This window comes from Sylvia atricapilla, chromosome 15 (assembly GCF_009819655.1).
Source record: "Sylvia atricapilla isolate bSylAtr1 chromosome 15, bSylAtr1.pri, whole genome shotgun sequence".
Classification (NCBI taxonomy): domain Eukaryota; kingdom Metazoa; phylum Chordata; class Aves; order Passeriformes; family Sylviidae; genus Sylvia; species Sylvia atricapilla.
This window is the reverse complement of record NC_089154.1, coordinates 4806231-4826915: the sequence shown is the minus strand read 5'-3', so window position 1 is coordinate 4826915 and position 20685 is coordinate 4806231. Positions and strand designations below refer to the sequence as shown.

At 48.8% G+C, this 20685-nt stretch overlaps 1 protein-coding gene across 5 annotated transcripts in view; it reads left to right on the top strand.

Annotated features, from left to right (window-relative positions):
* The window catches only part of TNRC18 (trinucleotide repeat containing 18), a 54426-nt gene that overhangs the window by 22151 nt on the left and 11590 nt on the right, over positions 1-20685 (top strand). For 2 of the 5 annotated variants that reach the window (XM_066329779.1, XM_066329777.1), the window contains exons 4-16: positions 88-190; positions 583-788; positions 986-1132; positions 1637-1821; positions 2586-3009; positions 3506-4453; positions 5101-5276; positions 5980-6116; positions 6617-6745; positions 8560-8734; positions 9776-10136; positions 12502-12786; positions 19836-20075. In XM_066329779.1, coding sequence (XP_066185876.1) covers positions 88-190; positions 583-788; positions 986-1132; positions 1637-1821; positions 2586-3009; positions 3506-4453; positions 5101-5276; positions 5980-6116; positions 6617-6745; positions 8560-8734; positions 9776-10136; positions 12502-12786; positions 19836-20075 — 3516 coding nt within the window. The remainder of the gene's footprint in view (positions 1-87; positions 191-582; positions 789-985; positions 1133-1636; positions 1822-2585; positions 3010-3505; positions 4454-5100; positions 5277-5979; positions 6117-6616; positions 6746-8559; positions 8735-9775; positions 10137-12501; positions 12787-19835; positions 20076-20685) is intronic. The other 3 variants (XM_066329776.1, XM_066329775.1, XM_066329778.1) reach the window with 3 other exon arrangements.

The window sequence follows — 20685 nt, the reverse complement described above, 5'->3', positions numbered from 1 at the left end:
GGCTATCAGGTACTCCATGCCCAGAGGAGAGGGGACAGCTTTCTCCAGACCATTTCTCCTGTCTGATGGTGCTGGGTTGTCTCTTAGGGCACGGACGCTCCGAAGATGACTGTGGGGACGAGAGGAGCCGCCACCGGGACAGCCACCTCCTGGCAGGGCGCTTGGAGCGGGATCAGGAGAAGCTGCTCAGGTGAGGGTTGGAGGGAGGTGACATCTTTTGCCACAGTGTCACGAGCTGAGCCCATCCAGGGAGGAGACACGATTGCGTCCATCCTGATGTAGGTGTTGACACCAAACTTGCTGGTGTGGAGAGGGATGCTCAGTGGGGTACATGGGGTGATAGGCAAGTCCTAAGTCCTCAGCAGAGCAATCCTAATAGAGAGCTGTAAATCAAATCCATGCCTGCTCCAAAGGGCTGGAGGGATGGAATATTTTACTCTACACGTGACACCTCCATCACAGATGTCCTTGAGTGACTGACCCTGGTTTGCAAACACTGGTTCTGCAGGCTGGTCCATACTCCTGAGCTCCTCCATCACTTGGACCCTCTCTCACTCTCTCTCTTGCCTCCTCCATCCCCAGAGAAAGCAAGGAGCTGGCGGATTTTGCCCGAATACACCCCTCCAGCTGCGCCACAAACGGTTTGAACTCCAACCTCATGGTGACAGGAGGCCCAGCCCTGGCGAGCTCCGGGCGCTGGTCTGCAGACCCGGCTTCGCACTTGGCAGCCCACCCCTGGCTCCCCAGGACAGGGAGCCCCTCCATGTGGCTGGCTGGCCATCCCTATGGTGAGTGCCCTGGGAGGGAGCAGTGTCCAGAGGATGTTCACACCAATGAAAGCCAGGGGGAAGTGTTGCTACAGCCCAGAGAGGCTGTTTGATGAACTCAGGATAAAGGGAGACGTTTCGGATCAGTAGATGACTTGTCGTGTGGGTGGGCGCTGTTTGCATCCCCTGAGTTGTGACCTTGATGTTTTTTCTTCCAGGACTTGGTCACCCCTCCCTGCACCAGGGTATGACTCCAGGCTTCCCCCCTGCTATGGGGGGAGCTCTCCCTTCCGCCTACCAGTTTGCCAGAGACCCACAGTCAGGGCAGCTTGTTGTGATCCCCAGTGAGCACTTGCCACATTTTGGTAAGGATGTGAGCTTGTTTCTGATGACCATTCTTTGACAGCTGTGGGGAAAACAGATTTTGAAGAGGGTCAGAGAGGAGCATACCTACCTGTGGGGACCAGCAGCCACAGTTGTAGGGTGGGTGTGAGTGGGCCTCTCGTTAGGTGTGTTTTGAGATGGAAACATAATCTTTAGCAGTGGCTCTTCATCCCCTGCAGGACCCTGCAGAGTTTGAGTCCTTGGTTAGGAGAATCTATTCATAGGCTCAGGCATGGACAGTCAAACTAAGGACTGGAGAGCAAAGCAGGTCCAATGGCCCTAGGGCACAGGGGTGGTGGGATTGGGGTTACAGAGGGGAGCACAGCATTCTTTCCCCTCTGGATTCTGGTTTTATTTCTGCCCAGCCCAGTGTTTGGCATCCCCTACACTCTGGGACTGTAGACACCACTGGCCTGAGTGATCCTGAATCGTTTATCCATCCTTACCCTGCTGCCTCCCTGACTGCATCTCTGCTCATTCCACAGCAGAGCTGATGGACCGGGCACCCCCTCTGTGGCCTGCTATGTACCCCCCGACCAGGAGCTCCCTCCAGCACGCTCACCAGCTCCAGCTCCTCTCCCATCAGCAGCTGCTGCGGCAGCACGAGCTGTACATCCTGCAGCAGCAAGCAGCCCACGCCATGGAGCTGCAGAGGAGTGCCCAGCTCGTGGTATGTTCTCAAGAACTTCTTGCTTGGCTGTGAAACGGGCCCGAAGTTGGAGTGTCTGGGGAGAAAATGCAGCTGTGCCTGTGTGGCAAGTGTGTCTCAAGGGTATGGATGCATTGAGTGATCCTACCCTGGGCTCTGGGATAAGAAGCATTTGGTGTATTCTGCAGTTAGAGTGGGTGTTGGAGGAGTTTGGTGTAGAGCCATTCAGCAGTGTTGTCAGGAGAGTCCCCAGCAGCAGCAGCGTGACCTAGATTCCTTCCCATGGGATGTCTCTGTATAGTTTAGTGGTTTCCTCCCTGGTCACCTCCAAACAAATCTCCTGAGCAGCTGAGAAAAGCAGCTGCAGGACTAGCAGCAGTCACACTGGCTCCTGGAGCGTACTCCCCTACATGAAAAGGTTTTGGAAGTCATGAGCATTCATTTGGGTGTTTTACACCCATTCATTTTTGTAGTGGTCCTCTGGTTTTCAGCCTTCATTTTACATGTGAGCTTGCTAGGCTGGAGGCTTGGAGATAGAAATGGTTTGCTTTGGATGCAAATGAAAGCTGAAGACATCCTTCTCATGATTCCTGGAGTTGGGAATTTGTAACAAGGTTATTGTAGATCAGTGTCACCCTCCGTCAGACTGATCTTCGAATGGTCTTGCACTGGGGGACATGGGTTTTATTCCACTGCATTTTTGATGAGACCTTGTTTTGGTCTTGATGGTAGGTCAGTGCCACTTTCCAGATGTTGTGCTAAGTTTTGCTCTGTTCTTGTCACAGGAGAGGTTGAAGGCCAACGAGCAGCGTGTGGATATGGAAGAGAAGGTGACAAAGCGGAGCCTGGACAGTGCCAAATCAGGCCTTTCCTCCTCTGCCCCGGGACTGGTGCACCGAAAACCACCTGTGCTCTCTCCCAGTGCCTCCACGTCCTACAGCAAGGCTGTGAGTCCACCTCCCCTCTCTCCCAGGGCCTCACCCGTGTCTGTGCTCAAAGCTGAGGTGATCCAAAAGATGGAGGAGCCGCCTTCGCAGCCAGCCTACTCCTACCCTGCCACCCCCAGCTCCCATCCTTCCAGCCCACCCCCTGCCTCTCCACCCCCTGCCCCTGCCATCCCTCCAAAGGAAGAGGCACCCGAGACCGTGGAGAAGAAAGACCTGGAGCTGGAAAAAGAGGCTGCTGGTCCATATCAGGCCTTGTTCCCAGGTAAGAGAGCCCTGCTTTAGCAGAGTCCCATTGTGTTTGTGCCTGCCTCCCTTTTTCTCCTTGGCTCTTTCCTGCTTCTGTCCCTTCCCCTAGGGAAAGCCACATAGCTCCTCTAAAAGGCAGGGGAGAGGGAAGGAGCAGGGCTGGTGTGCTGGACTGGGATTGATGCCTGGATGCCTGGGGCTGTAGGTTCTGTTCTTTCCTTGGGTCGAGCCTGGGTTGGTTCTTGCAGGGCTGGAGTCCCAGTGGGAGAGGATGCAGGAGGCAGATTTCTCTCCAGTTCCATGAAGGTGCTGGAAAGGTGCAGAAAGGAACCTCTGGAATGCTGCCTGTGGCAGCTTGGTCAGGAGAGAGGTGTCCAGAGCAGCTACTGCTTGAGAACAGGAAGAGACCAGAGATGATGGAAGCAAAGGGAACCAGCTCTATGCTTTAATGAGAGAGAAGGTGCTTTAGAGACCCAGCCAATACACAGTCTGTCCCTTCTGGTATTTTGCAGAGATTCCCCCTGGATACCCATTCCAGTCCCTGCCTCCCTCTTTTGGAAGACACTATCCCTACCTCCTCCAGCCCCCCGCAGCATCTGATGCGGATGGCCTGGCTCCTGATGTCCCGCTGCCTGCTGAAGGCTCTGAGCACATGGATCTTTCCTCAGAGGTCAAGCCCATCCACCTGTCTCCGTCCAAAATCCTAGAGCCCATCCAAACAGAAGCAGAAGAGGAATCCTTGGAAGAGAGGGTGAAATCAGAGGTGCAGATGGAGGAAAGCCAAGAAAGCATCTGTGAGCAGGACATGGGGACTCTGAACATCACCACCTCTGCAGCCGTCCCGGTGCAGAATGTGGACAATTGCAATCTCCTCCTGCACCAAGGTGAAGCCCTGGGTGCTATGGAGCAGGACCAGGAAGACCTGCAGAGCTGCCCACCTCCTTACCAGGTTGTGGCCTGTCCTGCAGAAGCAGAAGCTGAGGCAGAGAGTGGGAGTGGAGCAGAAACCTGCTCCATGCATATGGACTATGATGGTTTGCTCGTGCATGCAGAGAGTGAGCCACCAGAGATGGACTTGACGCCCCAGCGGGAGGAGGCCTCTGTAGCCATGGACCTGCAGAGTGCTGATGTGCCTCAGGGGAGGGAGTTCCCCAGCCTGCCTCCTGAGGAGGGAGAGCAGGGGCCAGAGATCCCTTCCTACACAGAAGAGGCAATCACTTGCCAAATCCCAGATCTGGACATCAAGCCGGGTGACCCACTGGCTGGGATGAATGCTTTGGTGGCTGCTACAGAAATGCCTCAGGCTTGTTCCTTGTTGACTACCACCACTGTCACTCCACCTCAGATGAAGGTGGAGGTGTTAACTGACCAGACTCTGGAGCAGTCCTTCCTGCAAGGGATCACTTTGCTGAGTGAAATTGCAGAGATGGAGCTGGAGAAACGAAAGCAAGAAATGCAAGGTAAGCTGTGAGTGGGGAGTCTGGTCAACTTTGGACCATACTTGGTCTCCCAGCTTATGATCCATGTGCTCTCCATGTGGTCAGAAGAGTGGAGTCACAGGTGGGATCTCTTGTAGCCTCAGCCAGGCAGCAAGGAGAGCATTGCTCTGAGTTGCAGGAGTGGCTGGTACTTGGGATGGGGTTGGAGCAGGGTTTTTGTTACAGCAGGCTGAGCTACGTGTGGCTTTTGTGCTGCTCTCCCTTCCAAAGGCCCTCGCCATGTCTAGACAGTTTGCGGTATGCGTAGCGGAAACGGAGCCCCAGTTGCTGAGAGCTGCCAGGGTAACACCCTTCTGGCAGGCACTGAGTCCACAGTCTGTTGGGGTTTGGCACCAGAGGCCCCAGTAGCTGCAGATGATGCTTTCCAAGACCTTGGCAGATCCTGAAAAGAATCTCACCTTCCAGTAACTTCCTGAGGTGAGAAGTGATGGGAACTGCCAGTTACACCGTGGCTGAGTACAACAAGAGATCTCACAGGGGACCAAGGGTGGCTGGGGGGCTTCTTGAGCAGCCATAGTCAAGAAAGGGCCTTCAGCCCCCTCCTTGTGCCTGTTGGAGAGGCATTCTTGGAATGTGATCTTCTATAGCTTTTACTCTGTCCTTCCCAGCAGGTCCAGAGAGTTTCCCTGTCCGGCCAACGCTGGAGAGTTTGCTGGCTGCCAGCACCCACATGCTCATGGAAGTACTTTCCACCCCCTTTATGGAAAGTCTGAAAACCATCCGGCTGCCTCGAGAGCTGAATCCCAACAAAAAGTACAGCTGGATGCAGAAGAAAGATGAACCAGTAAGTAGCTCTTAGTGTGGCTGAGCCTGGGAAGCCCCAGTGCATCCACTCACACAACTCACTTCCCAGCCCCGCTTTGGGGGGCTCATGCTGGCTCGTGCTGCCCCTCTGTATTCAGCAGAACAAACTGGTTGTTCCCTCATGTCCCATTCCTGGCTGCACAGGAGCCTGTGGGCTGGAATTTAGGTTCTTCCCTAGTTTGTGACTCAAGGTTCAGCAGGACCCTCGGCAGCCCTGGACGTGGTGCTTCAATGTGAAAGCAGAGGAACCTTTGTGTTACTGTTTTGGCCAGAGGATAGGTAAAAATAGTGGCAGGAGGGTTTTTTTCCTTGTTTATTTTTAATTTACTGGCTCTTCCCTGTGGAGGAGGCTGATAAATTACTCTGTACAGAGTAAGTAAGTATTCCAAGACGGAGTATATTTTGATTTGTCTTTTTAAACAAGATAAAAGAGCATTTCATCCTGCAGACTCCCTTCCAGGGTTGCAGTCCCTCAGAGCTGATGCCATCCTGTGCATAAGCCCCAGAACATCTTTGCTGGTTTTCTCGGGTACCACTCTGGGGCTGTGGTGGCGGGCAAGGGGTGTCTGCTTCACTCTCAGCACAAAGAGCTTTCTGCCAGGCTGCACACCTTGGCCATTGCCAGGGCACCCGGTGTGCACCCCCTGGACGTGTCCTGACCCTCTCTTGCCTCCCCACCCCAGATGTACTCCATCAAATCAGCCATTGAGAACATGGACGCGATGGAGCTGGACTACAGGATGCGGCTGGCGGAGCTGCAGCGGCGCTACAAGGAGAAGCAGCGGGAGCTGGTGAAGCTGCAGCGCCGCAGGGACTCCGAGTAAGTCACAGGCTGCTCACCCAAGTCTTGGTTTTTTCCAGCTAGGCACTTTCACTGCCTCTCAGCCCAGGAGAGGAAACTGCCCTCCGTCCCTCCCTGCCTCCTCTCCTGTCCTCTCCTCCTGGTACATCCTGCCAGAGCTTTGCACAGCACACTCCTAGGCTATGTGACACGACAACCTGGTAACTGGTGACTGCAGCTGGGAGACTCTGTTAGAGACAACCTTGGCTTCAGCAGCTCAGTTTAGCAGTTTGGTGGCAGGTGAAGGTTCTGGGTTGGCTCCCATTCTTGCTTGCTTTCTTTTAATTATTTTCCCTTTTTTTTCTTTTTGGATTTCTTTTCTTTATTTTTTTTCCCTGTTTGTTTTGCTTTTTGTTGCAAAATTTGCTTTTGCTTTTTTTATTTTGTTTTTTTTTTTGGTTTTGGTTTTGTTTTTTGTTTTTGTTTTGTTTTTTTTTTTGTTGCCTTGGTTAACAGTGAAGCGTGTGGTTTTTTTAAAGGGAAAAGCATGACGAGAAAAGTAGAAGCTTGGCAAGAAGAGGCCCTGGAAGGCCCAGGAAGAGGAAACTTGGATCAAGCGCTCTGTCACCCATTAAGGAGAGAGGGAAGAGTGACAGCAAGAGTGGAAAGTAAGGCTGGAATTTGGGGAAGACGGGAACACGGCAGGGTTGCTGTGCCAGGGTCTGACTTGGGGAGAGCATCTCGGATGCAGCGGGGGCTCCGTGTGTTGGCAGGCTGGCTGCTGGCTGCAGTGATGGAAGTGTGTGCCCCTAATGTGAGTGTGTCCTTACGGTGGGGATGTAGTGCCAGTGTCCTCCTTCCCCATGGGCAGAGCACCTGTCTGGTGTTGGGTGCAGGTAGGACAGGTGGAGTTGAGCAGCTGTGAGGTGATAATGGCTGGCAGGGAGCTGTAGGTGAGGTTTTGGTGTTGGAGAGTGTGTCCTTGTGTGCTCTCAGGAGAGCAGGTGGTGGAATCAGGTGCTGTAGAGCCAGTTGTGGGGATGTTGGAAAGGACAGGACTATGCCAGGTTATCTACTTTGCAGGACGTTTCTGCTGTGTTTCTTCTGTCTTCCTTCTGTTCCCTGGATCAGTGGGTGTTGGTTTTGCCTGACATCTCTCTTCGAAGCATCTGGATTACTCTCTATTCTGCTTTTTTCTCTTTTCCAAGTCCAGCTGCTTTGTTTGGATCTCACCACTGTTGTCTGTCTACCCTACCACAGATGGCCTCTCCAATGGGAAGGCATTTCCAAGATGCCTCCCTGCCTGCTTCATATTTTTGCAAATGTCCTTTTCAAAACTGCAAGTCAGATTCAGGTGCCAGCTCCCACTGACCAATGCTTCTAAAAATCTGTCCTCTCGGTGGCTCCGTGTTTTGCTCTTTGTGTTTGGGTGGCTGGACAGGCTGGAGGCATCTGGAGGCAGCTGGAGATGTGGATGTGTGGGTGTGTGATGGTGTTGTGTGTGCATGTCCCTAGATCACAGGAATGCTGAGGCAGGCTGCTCAGGGAGATGGAGGTGCACCCTCAGCCAGGGGCCTGAGGTGTTGATTTAGCTGTCTGTGCAGGTCAGCAGAGAGGACAGAGAAAGGGAAAATGCCTGGAAGCTGAGGAGACTGCCCCATGTCAGTGGCTTTGTGGTGGTGGTCTGACCAGCAGGCTTAGTGTGAAGGAGGCAGCATAGAGAGCTTGGAATGGAAGCTTGGTAGTCATCTTGAGGTGTTGACTGATGATCCATCAGTTAGTTAGTGGAGATGGCTGGGGAGCCGGGAAAGATGTGCTTATAGTCTCACCTACTTTATTTTTTATTTTATTTTCTTATTTATTTACCCTCTCCTTTCCCCCCAAATCCCAAAGCAAATCAAATGACCTAGATCACAAGTGCCTTTCACAAGGGGCCCAGCTTGGAGTCTGGAGTGAGCCAGTCCTTGCAGTGCCTTTGTCCTTCCCTGTCACCTCATGTGGTATTTCCTGGCCACCTCCTGCTCATACCAAAGCAACCAAAGCAGGTGTCTGGGCAGTGAGGCACCTCGCTGGGCCTCAGGAGTCTCTCTATGCACCTACAGAGTACATGGAAGTAGAAGTGGTAAAGCATCTTAAGGACCACCTCAGCTGTCTGTCCTTCCTATTGCTGTTCTGTACCAAATCAGGCACTTTTTGGTGGCTGTTACCAAAACACCAAGCGCTACCTTTTAGAGACCACCTTGCAGGTATCTGATTTCAGGCACCCCCATCTGTCCTGGTGGCCAAGAGTGTGCACAAAGGGCTTCTTGGCTCTCCAGTTTGGTGGAAAACCTTGTCCAAACTGCTGTCACTTCTCAGTAGACTTGGCTGCTGCTGAGGATTCCCACTGTCATAGGAGGCATTTAACCTCACTTTTGAGCTTGGTGGGGATCACAGGGAGGAAAGCCCCCCCACCTTGACCCATCCTGTGCTTGGCTTGCAGACTGAGCAAGTCCTTGTTGCTCTCTGAAGACTCTGAGACTGGTGAGGGCATGAAGAAGAGGCACAAAGGGGCCCTCCTGGAGGAGGATGAGGATGTGGAGAGCAGCAGTGGCAAGATGAAAGGGAAGAACCCAAGCTGGGAAGAGCACGATGTGGCTCCCAGCTTCTCAAATGAGGTCAGTGCCCTCGTGGGGAACATGGAGCCACAGGCCAAAAGCCCATCCCTTTCCTGCTTTGCTGGTATTGGCTTGACTCCTGATCTTTCAGCGTCTACTTTCAGTTCACATGGGTTTAGATGCTCCTCAAGAGAGGATTGTGTGCAGTGGAGGGTCTAATGTTGGCTTACGGAGGTTGAAACTCTTTGGAAGGCAGCAGAGTCAACTGCCTTGGAGCCAGTCAGAGCATTCAGTGCTGCACTGGCTCTGAATCCAGAGCAGGGCGTGTCTTACCCCTTTGCCTATTGAGAGAGCACAATGGACCTCCTGAAGCAAGGGAGGAATGGGAGCACAACTTTGCTAGTTCAAATGCAGGGCTTTCTTCTGCTCCTATTGAGGCAATGAGATATTTACTGGAGCTTTAAGCTGCTGATGAAATTCAAAATGCATGCAGGCAAAGTACTGAGTTGGAGCTGCTGTTATCTAGCTGTAGCACATGTAAAATATATTTGCTTTTTCGAAGAAGCAAGAAAATACTGAAAAGGATGTAACAGCTCTGGCTTTAGTGCAGTGGTGCTGATGCTCATGCTGAGAGGTATTTAGGTTTTTTTGGCATCCCAGCCTCTGGAGCTGGTTGATTATGTGGAAATCCGCATTTATTTGGCTGGGTTTTCGGTAAAGAAGATTTTTAATCCTTGTGATTTAGAGAAAAGCTTGTAAAACCAACCCAAACATACCCTGAAAACCAGGTGGTGTAGAGAAAAAAAGAGCTCCAAAGTATGTTGTTCTGTGAACATACTTCTTTTGGAAGAACATTCCGGTTTTCTAAGTTAATCTTGCAGTTTTGTAATGCTCAGTAAGAGTAAAACTGTACTGTTTGCTGACGTCTTCCTCTTCCTCCTCCCTAGAACCATGGTGGGTTATGGCAACTGGGGCTAAGACTATCACCTTGAGGCTTTAGTAACTATACACATGAGACAATTTGGAGGGCTAATAAAATTCCTCAGGTCTGCCATGTTATCTGCTCTATGTTCACCTTGTCTCTTCCTTTCACCTCGGCAGTTAAAGCTCAAAAAGAAGAAGGTGCCATCGGATCAGGAGCAGCTGGCCAGCAAGCTTGACAAGGCCCTGTCTCTTACCAAACAAGACAAGCTCAAATCCCCCTTCAAGTTTGCTGACAGCTCTGGGGGAAAGCTCAAAACCAGTGGAGGTGGCAGCAGGTACCTCCAAGCCCATGAGGCTCTACCAAGTAAGGAGGAGAAGAGCCTGGCTAAGAACCTAGGACTGTCACTGAAAGCCTCCAAGGAAGGTAAAAACAAAGTGACTGCCAAAATGAAGAAGATGGAGGTGGGGTTAAAAGTCAAAAATCAACTCAAGGTTTCCCATTCACCAGCAATATCTGAAGTGAGCAGCTACTCCTATAGTAAGTAACCTCTTTTTTATCTCTTCTATCTGTAGGAGGGGTTGTGGTGGGAGTTTCTGGCCTATTGAAAGGGGTCTTACAGATGGCTCTGGTTTTGTTCATGAATTCTGACCTTCTCCTCCCAGTGACTGCTGCTGCATCTTTGGGGTTGGCATGGGCTGTCTGCCCATCCTGTTGTCCAAGGGGAAGCCACGATCAGTGTGCCTCTTCCTGACATGTGTTGTATTCATCATCAGTGGGAAAAAGCATTTAAAGAAGTTGACCCATGTTTTTACTTTTGGTGGGAGTAGACACTCTCCTTCTATTTGTCAGATGAGCAGGTGGAGCCTCCTCTAAAGGAGCTAGTTGACTTTTGAAGTCCTTGTTGAGTTCAATGGGCTTGGCTTTAGGAATATGGCATGGAATCTGCTGGAAAGGAAAAGCCAGCCAGTGACACTGATGTTCCTGAGCATCCTCGTGGCTTGCTTCCTGGCTGGCTGTGCTGAGCCTTCCCATCTGGCTCATCAGTGTTTATCCTCACCCCACATCAGTGTGGTGATTGTTACTTCTGAACCCAGAATGTGCCCAGGGTGAAGGTTCTAGCAACTGACCCCTGGTACAGAAGAAGAAATCTGAATTGCTGACAGTGTTGGGAAAACAGTAGAACCAAACATAGGAGAGTCTTTAACAGTTCAGGCAGACATTGGGGCAGAGTTTATGGTCTGAGACTGTTGTGTTATGGTCTCAGCTCACTTGCACACGCATCTTTCCCTTTGCTTGCAGCTATTTAAAGCCATGTTAAAACCTTTATGGGGTGTTTGTGTGCATAACAAATACATCTCTTGGTGCAACACTAGTTTAGAAATTTCACTAATGGGAAAGATGAGCTAGCGACTTTCCAGTGGAACAAATGTTTGGCATGAAATTAGCCATTTATACAGCAAAATAAGAGTCATTGTGTCCACTGGACTTGAACACAGCCTTTGGCTTATTTTGCTGTACACACTACCCAGCAGTTCTTGAGTGTGCTTTACTCCCAAGGACAGACACGTGTCTCCTGAACTGTGGGCTCTGGAGCTAATGGGAAGAGGAAGGATGGGCTGTTGCTGGAGCTAAAGCCTTGGCCCATGGCAGAGGGAGCTTTTACAGTGCCTTCACCCTTGGCACTGTGGTTTCATGAACAAAAACTCCCTCCCAGACCTAAGAGAGCTTCTATCTGACCACTGTCCAGTGAGTCTCCTGGTGTAGGAATGTTCCCCTTTGTCACTCAGGTCTCAGCTCAGGATCGTTGTGACTGAGGAGACAGCTCAGCTTTGGTTTTTCAGATGTGTGCAGGTTCAAGGGAAAGGCTTCAGCCTGTCATTTGGTCACTCAGGCATGGTGAATTTGAGGAGGCAGGTCGAGCATATGGCAGCACCTCCCATGACTGGTGGGCTGTTCATGTGGAGAGGGAGAAGTGGGAATGGCGCCAGGTCCTTCTGTCTCCTGACCTCAGGATTGTCTGCCTGGAGTCCTGAAAACTTTGGGCATAGATCCAAAGGGTGATCTGAGCATCTTACTCCCACAGATTTTAAGAAAAATCAGGTGTCCAAAATAATTTGCTTATTTGGGCTTTGAGCCTCCTAAACTGGCTGTTCTTCATGTCTTCCTCTCCACGAGCCAGTGCAGTGGAGTTGGGGAATGATACCACAATGTCTGTAATGTTGTGGAGCTGAGGACATGCCCACAAACGGGGAGGTGACAATTTACACCCACTTCTATTGCATCCAGGGGTACCATATGCTTTTTGTCCCTCTGATCAGCTGCCAGAGGGGTTGGCTGGATAACTCCTCACCGCCCACAAAGCTTAGCAGCTTTGTAAAGCCATGGTTCACAGACCAGTGAGCGGCTTGGTCCCTGCTCCTTTGTGTCCTACGCTGTGGAGCATCTGGGGCGGTGTGTTTGGAGTCAGACATTTGGAGTTAGGACATCCTGCCTTCTCGGCAGCTGGACTTGCTCCAGCCACACGTGTTCAAAACCCTCTGCGAGAACTGGTTCATGTAGAAAAGGATATTCAGGTCAAGAGTGTTGAATATCACCATAGCCAACACAAATTCAGGTTGATGGTCCAGTTGTTGACAGTTCTGTGCCTTCAGTGGACATTTTCGTAGTGGAAATCTTAGCTTCATTTTTCTGCTGCCAAGCTAAAAGCACTCCCTTCAAGGGAGTACAAGGAGCTGGAGAAGGTGACACAAAGAAAGAAAGGTGAATTTTTGTGACAGTTGAGCGCAAGGCTTACGATGGAGCACCTGGGCAGGGGCGGACAGTGTCGGCACCAAACCCCCGCCAAAACTCCCCAGACCCCCATTCAGTGATGTAACGCTCTTCCCACCCGCTTTGACCGCAGATACGGACTCGGAGGAGGAGGAGGAGGGATCCCTGAGGGACGAGTGGCCGGCGCAGCCCCCGTCCGCTGCCAAGCCGCGGCCGCCCGGCCTGTACAGCTCGACGGGCAGGAAGGGCGGCCGTGCGGCCGGCGGCCCCAGGGCGGCCCCGCGCACCGCGGCCGTGGCCGGCCGGCCGCTGAGGCCCAAGGCGGCGGCGGGGCGGAAGCAGCCCTTCTGCCTGCTGCTGAGGGAGGCCGAGGCGGGATCTTCCTTCAGCGACTCCTCGGAGGACTCGTTCGATCAAGGTTATTAATTTATAGCAAACGCACCCCGTGCCACGGCCGTGTGGGAGCGGGGCGGGGCCGAGGGGCCTGCGGGCCGGGGTCAGCCATTTTGATGGTCGGAGCCAGGGCGGCCATCTTTGTCCTTGGCAGCGTAGGCTGCTTTATCACCCCAACGGTTATTTTTTTATCCTTTTTGTATCTGTATCGTTGTGATATTTTTACTGGCTGGCTCTTTTAGAGCTTTTATATCGACTGGGTTTTAGTGTCCACCTCTCCCTGCTTTCCTGTTCCCTTCCTCCCTTCAGTTTTAATCTCACTTCCTTCCTTGCTGCCACCACCACCATTATATTATGATTATTGCTATTATTATTATTTTAATTATTATTATTTTATTTTTTGGCATGAGCCTTGTCGAAGTTTGAAAGGAGCTTTTTAAATTACTTTTCTTTTTTTCCCTCCTTTCCCCCCTTTTTCCCCTCCTTTATTATTTTCCCCTCCTTTTTTCTTTTTTCCCTCTTGTTTCTTACCCCCCTTTTGTTTTTTCTTCCTTTTTTTTCCTTTTTCTTTTATTCCCTCCCTCCCCTTTTTTGTTTTGTTTTGTTTTATTTTATTACGGGGGTACTGTTGTGTGGCCGTGTGATTTGATGTTTGTACTGCGATTTGGTTTACCAAGCTTTATTAAACATACCGAGTTCATTTTTAACTAAACCTGTGTACCTTGTCTCTCTTGCTGTGTCTCTTATCAGGCGATTAGGTTGCCGCTTCACTCCATCCTGCTCTGCATCCCCCTCCTGCTCCCACTCCCCATCAGTAGAACTGGAATTAACCTAGTCTGGGGTACTCCCTATTATTCAAATATCCCTGCTGCCTTTGTCCAGTTAAAGCCTAGGCTTCCCCCTTTCCCCTCAACCCCTTTAAGTTAATTTAATTTTTTTTGTTCACCCATTTTTGGTTTTTATCTTTCTCAGTTTGTTTCCTGGTAGACTCTCACCAGGCAGGCACATAAAACATGGAGGCACTGACTCCTTGTTGCTGCTGCAGAAGGGTGCAGGGTGCAGCTAAAAAAATTTCTTATTTTTTTAAAACGTAAACGTCAAGTTTTTTGTTTCTATTTTTAGGTGGTAGGTTTTTTTTTCAGATGCCCAGACGTAACCCATGGTGCTTAAGGATGTGGCAATTACTGCATTAAATTTGACTCTGCAGTTTCCCTCCCTCACCCTCACCCCAATTTTTTTCTTGCAGCCTTTTTTTTTTTTTTTGGTCAGCCTGTCATTAGTACTTCAGTGGGAAAAGAGATTACTTGAGACTTTTCCTCCAGAGACACAAGGGGTTTCTGTTTTAGAGCGCACTCATTAAATAATAATCATGGGGAAAGGTCATTTTAATGAGCCCTCAGCTCCCGAAAGAAAGTAGCTTGGCTGGGCTGAATGCAAAGCAAGAGCATCCCCAGTTGTTATCTAAGTTACATGGCTGAGCTGGATGTAGCCCAGCAAAAGCCTTTTAGTGTTTTACACTGCTCAGGGCTGTTAATTGAAAAACAGGGCTGGATAGTTTGGCTTTTGTTTTTTTTTTGTTTGGTTTGGTTTCATTTCTTTTCTGAGTTTTTTTGATGTTAATTTCCTCTGTGCACCTGTTTGGTTTTTCTTCCCTCCAGACCCAAACTCTGAAGAAAGATAATTAAAGCTAAAAAAAAAAAAATATAATTATCAAACATGGCAGAAAGATACAGAATGTTGATTTGGTTTGATGTGGCCCTGGGCTGTACCCACCAGTGCATTTCAAAGAAAACCCAAAAGAGAAATACATGTGTCAAAAAAAAAAAAAAAAATTGTTCTTTAGAGAACCCGAAAAGTTGTGGGGATAGTGGATTTTATGTAAGGCTGAGATTGTCACATTTCCATGAAGAGTCTGCGTTAACTTCCATTCTTCCCTTCCTTGTTCCTTCCTGCATCTTTTCTTTGTTTGTTTTGCTGCTGTTGGAAATTTTGAGGATATCAATCCCTTTTAGATGCCAAGTTCTCGAGGGGGGTTTTGGGTTTGTTTTTTTGGTTTTGTTACAGGTAAGCAGAGAGGTAACTTGTCCCTTTGTCAATTTTTCAAGTAACCTGTCTGCTTTATTAGAAAAAAATAAATGAAAAATCCCAGTTTTGTGGGATAAAATCTGGGGAGGGGAGGGGGTATGGGAGGAGGTCGGAGAATCTGGAACAAATGGAGAAATGCATTTTAAATCCCACTGGGGTGTCATTTAATGGTGGGGAAACCAAAGATGCAAAACCCCCTGGGGTGGGAGGTGGGTATGGAGAGGGAGGAGGGAAGGGATTATTGGTTACAATTTGGTGGGGTTTTTTTCCTGCAAATGAATTTTTTTTTTTTTTTTGGTTGTTTCTTTTTTTGTCAGAAGCATTTCTTGAAGGGATATTTGGGTAATAGGGTTTCTAATGGCTTTCCCTGAATACTAAACCGATTAATAACCTCAGCTTTTCTAGAAGTGCTCGCTTTCTCCTTGCAGCTGCTTGACCAACCCTTTCACCCCTGCCCCTATCCATGATGCTTTGAATGTCTGTGTCGGTCTCTTGCATTTGCTCTCACGCTGCACTAAAGAAGCAAAGTGGTTGGCTGGTTGTAGGGCAGACACTTCTCAGCGAGGGTCACTAGCCATGAACCTGAACCTTGACCATTGTTATGTAGGTAGGCAAAATAACTTTTCTTTATGTCATCTGTCAGCCTCAGACATTTCGATGTTGCCTCCATGAATAATGACACGTAGCTCTTTGCATTCTCTTGGTTATTTTAATTTTGAAAATGACTGCTGTCCGCTTTCAACTTTCCTCTGTCCTTGAAGAGTCTCACATGGAAGGTTTGCACTCGTGTGTGTGTGTTTGAGGACTCCAGAAATGCTTTGCTGTTTGCAAAATTACTTTTGGAGAACCCCTTAGCCCAGCCAGGGCAAGGATTTGCAGATTGAGTCCAAGATGCAAACCTTAAAGGTTTCTGGGCCATGGTACAGAAACATCCCCATGTCAGGGATATTGCCTGGCCCTGGCCCTGCAGTATCTGTGTCAAAGGTGGGATTAGCTGCAGGAAGACCTGTGTTCTGTCATTTGGTTTGACACAGATTGTGGGGGGGCACTCTGCTTTCTTACAGACCAAACATCACGTTGTCATTCTGATAAGAGGCAAAGCTTGTTTTTAATCCAGTGACCTTGGAGAGGAAACTGCTAATGTGGGCTAAAACCCATCAGAGTAGGTAATTGCTTGAGCTTTCTGAAACCAAAGACCAATAAGTCCTCCTCCTCCATACTGTGGTTTTCTTAAGAATTTAGTACCTTCTTCTCTGTTCTCTTTTTCCTGACTTAGAGAATGATTTTACCATAATTAAAAAAAAAAAAAATAAGCAGTGAGGAGTGACCAGTTCCCTACACATTCCCGTGTGATAGTTGTAATATTTTTTTAATTTTTCACAAGCACTTCTGGAGTCAGCAGCACAGAACATGGAGGGGAAAAATCTTCCAATGATGAGAATGGCTTATTTGGAAAAAAAAAAGGTACAATCTTAAATTGGACATTCAAAAATAAGTAATCTCCAGAATCTGGACAGATCGCAGAAATCAGATGTTAATGACCCAGTAGCTGTCTAAAGTCTGCCTGTACTTAGCCTGCTTTGTATGCTGTAGGCCTGCTTGGTGTTATGAGAAAATCATGCTATTTATTTTTACAATGTGAAATGACTGTTATAAGTGTGTGTTTTTATTCCCTCCCTTCCCCAACCTCTCCTCTTCACACCCCCTTCAACCCGTCTTGTTACATACACCAGTCTCTAAAACCCAAATTGCTTAACCAATTTCTGTTCATCATTAACAAATCTTCATTTACTGCTCTCCTACAGTAAAATACCATGGCAGCTTAGCTGTTAAAAGCAATGAGAAAACTTAGTATTCTTAACTGGGTTTGGGTTTTAATTCAGTGCAGGTAAAAATTAGAATAATCTTTGGCTCCAGTTTATCTGGCATCAGTAGCATTTAAATATGAATGTATTGTTTGTTTTGGCTGTGGAGTTGTATGTACATGTGTGGTTGCGTGTGTGGGTATATACACACATATACATGCTCTTAAAAATGTCAATTAGAAAAGATATTTTTAACTTTGAGCATTTTTTTCCCTTACCCTCTCTCAGCTTTAACAGAATTACCATTGAAGAAAAAAAAAAAAAAAAGACTTTTTTTAAAACGTCTTTTTTCTCTGTTGCTAGCTAAAAGTCACCTTTTCAGGACAAAAAAAAAATACTACTGAGGCTTCAATTGTGTAAAGGCATCTGTGCATAGTTAATTTTAAACCCACACACAGTTTGGGTACAGTAGGAGTAAAACTCCTGCTTCCTGTTAAATACAGGCTCCAGTCTCTCCAAGGAGCTGTACAGATGGACAGAGCCACCAGCAGCTTAACTTGCCACCATGGCCAGAAGTTTGGGGACTTACTTTAGAAGCATGTGGGCTTGGAGCAGAGCCCCAAATGTCCTCTTTTTGCTTCATTTGTTACTTTTTGTCCCTTGGAAAACCAGAAAGAAGAGGAGCAGGGATTGTGTTGTGCATGTGGAGAGTGGAGTTAGCAAGATCTGTCCTTGCCATGAGAGGTGGAGGAGCATAGATATGTGCTGTGAATGTGTTAAAATGGGGTTATTTTCAGGCTGGAAATTGTATCTCCTGCAGATAAAAATATAAGTGTTGTGGTAAAAATGCTGACAAGGGACTGTCTGCAGTTGTCTTTCTGTAGTGTGTCGCTGTGTATGAGCAGGAGGTTGGAATAACCACCAGGCACAAAAATACAGAAAAATTGTGTGTTTTCTGTAGCCTGAGGAACAGCCACTGCCATCCTGGCTTTTAAATCTGTTTTACCTGAGTGCCTCTGAAACACTGGAGCTGCTGGGTACCCTTTTGCCCTTGCACATGCAGCATGTAAGTGCTGAAGGATCGGTGCTGCTGGGCAGTCAGTGTGGCTGAGCCAATGGGACTGGACTGATCATGGAGGGATTTTCCTGCAAACTTTCCCCTTCTTTTTTTTCTGCCCCGTTTTCCTCCCCAGCCGCTCACTGAGCCACTCTCAGGTGGCTCAGCCAGCTCTCAGATGTGGCATGAGGGGTTGTGCAGGCTGATTTTTTTCATCTTTTCCCCCTGCTTTTGCTGAAAATCGCTGAATTTCAGAGCTAGATGGGATGGAGGGAGAAGGTCACACTACCCCACAGAGTGTCACTGAACTCAGCACGGTTTTGCTGCTTTTCAGGCAGGTGGTTTTCACATCTCAGAATAAAGTTCATCTGGATTTGTTTCCTTTTTGGCAAAATGTGATATAAAAACAGCAGTTGTGCCCTGTTTTCTGGTAGGGGAAGGAATCTGATCCCAATTTGCTGTGGATTTTTTTTTTCTTGCATGTGGTTTTTATGCAAGGAGTGAACAGGGCTGTGGATTTCTTGGTAAAGACTGTAGGACTGTAGGTTTAGTAGTGTTTTTATATCACAAGGAACCAATTTGAGCAACTGAAATGGGGAAGGAATTTTTATGCAGTTAAAAATTAGTATTCTGTGACTATCAGATGTATGCTACAGAGATAAACCATCCATGTTAAAAAAAAAATGAAGCTTCCAGTTACCTCAGCTGATAAAATACGGATGAGAACATTGTTTTCTGATATTCCTGTTCTTTCTAATGTCATGGAAAAATAACACTTTTATTATTGTATCTTTTTTTTCTGAGTAACCAAGCGTTGAGGATGTTTTTATCTATCCCAGAGGGCATATGTGAAAAGAAAAGGATTTTCGTGTTCATTCCAACTCATTTTGAAGGGATCTGGTTTCTCATTTGGCTGGATTTCAGACACAAGGATAGTGGCTGGTAGGGGCTGGGGAGTGGGCTCAGAACAGGGCTCCTGCTAGTGGTGGAAATTTTCCAGCAGCCTCAATGATCCTACTTAAGCCCTCAATTTCAAGAGAAATGAAATATCTTTTCCAGACCCACTTTTTGCCATCAAATATATGTATTTTTATAGATCTGTGTGCTCATATATGTGTGTGTATAAGTGTGTGTGTGTGGTATATGTGCATTTGTGAAGTGGCTTGCTCACCAGCACTCACTGGATAAGATGCTGTTAAAATTAATTGTCTCTGAGCTGCTGGCAGAGTCTTGGGAAGGGCTGTAGGGAGAGAGAGGTGCCACTCTTTGAGCATCTACCCCCAAAATACCTGATGTGTACACACCCTAGAGGAAACCCTCAGCCCACTGCTCATCAGGTGTCAGCCAAGGCAGGCAGTGAGGCTGATTTCTTTGCCAGAATTAGATTTTGGCTGTGGGCAGCTCTTCCTGCCTGTGCTGAGCCAGGCTTCCTTATCCTGAGCTGTAGAGAGGGAGATGAAAGGCACGGAGAAAGTTTTGAGGCAGAGGGTTCAAACACTGCTCCTTGTCTTCAGCACTACCTACACTTTCCTCCCTTATGCATTCCAAATCCATTGCTTTCGAATTATTATTTCTCCCCCCTCTCTTTGCATTTTTGCTTCCTGCCCCTTCTCCTCCCTGTGTCCCCCTTGCCTCCTGCCATGGCACAGGCTGCTCTCTGGTATTCCCCTTCCTTGCTGATCTCTGGTTCTGATTACACTAATGGATTTCATTATGGAGGAAGTGTTGGTGGGTGGGAGGGGAATCCCACAGCTCCCAGGTTGGGATTTTCAAAGGAATTAAGCTTTTCAAAGGAGTTCCTCCTGAAAGCTGTAGGGAAGGGGTGCCTGGCATCCTTTCCAAATCTGCCAGCATCCTGCTCTTCCCTCCCTTGCCCTGAGTGAGTCATCTTTGCCCTACCCTGGATTGCTCTGTCCTTCCAGGGTGGTGGCAGGCAGGGTGACAGTGGCTCTATGGCTGCAAGGACACGTGTGTGCCCATGGCCAGCGTCTCATGGCTCAGTCCTGGGTGGCTCAGTGCCACTTAGGTGGGCACAGAGCAGCAGGAGAGTTGCAGTTCAGGTTGGGAATGTGGCTGGTGCACAACTCTGTGAGGTTTGTAACGGGCTCCCTGTTTTCTGCGTGCCAGATTCCAGCTCGGAGGAGGAGGAGGACGATGACGAGGAGGAAGAGGACGAAGCAGAGGACTATGGCACGGATGGCACAGACAGGCTGTCGTCACCTGCCCTGGATGAGAGTGGCCTGGGCCTTCTGGCCAGGTTTGCTGCCAGTGCAATGCCCAGCCCCATCGTTCCCCCTCCGCTTTCCATCATCCAGCTGGAGGCCAAGCAGAAGGCCAAGAAGAAGGAGGAGAGGCAGAGCCTGATGGGTGAGTTCTGTGGTGGGAGGTGCTGGTGGGTTTGGGAGGTCCCAACTGCGCTGCAGGAGAGCAGGTTGTGTACCCAGACACTGAGCTGCCCTTTCTTTGCTTTGGCTGCTTGGTCCTGATGCTGAAGGTGGAGAAAGGGGGCTGAGAGGGAAACAAAAACCAGTCACAGACATGGCAGGTTAGCAGCTGCAGCCGTGGCTTCCCTAGGGACAGCTGTGGCGTTGTCTGAGTTTCCTCTTTTCCTTCTTGGCAAATTCTCAACAAGAAATGCTGCAAAGGCAGTCAGTGGGATGCTGTATCCCCTTGGACAGGGTGCAGAAGGCAGTGAAGTGCTGTTAAATTTTAGGGAAGGAATCACGTGCTAAATGCAGGTTATCTTGGATACTCAAGGGAAGCACAGACACCCAAGCAGAAGAAAAGCTCTTTCCCATCAGCTTCCTTATAGAAACCAGCCAGTGAGACTTGAAAAAAGCATTCCTTCCTCTGCTCATGTGTTTGCAGTGCCAGAATTTGGGTTTCTGCCCTGCCTCTGTTTCAACATGCTGGGAGTTTCATTTCTTCCGTTCCCCATGCCCTGCTGCACCAGTGCCCATTGGTGACATTGTTCCTG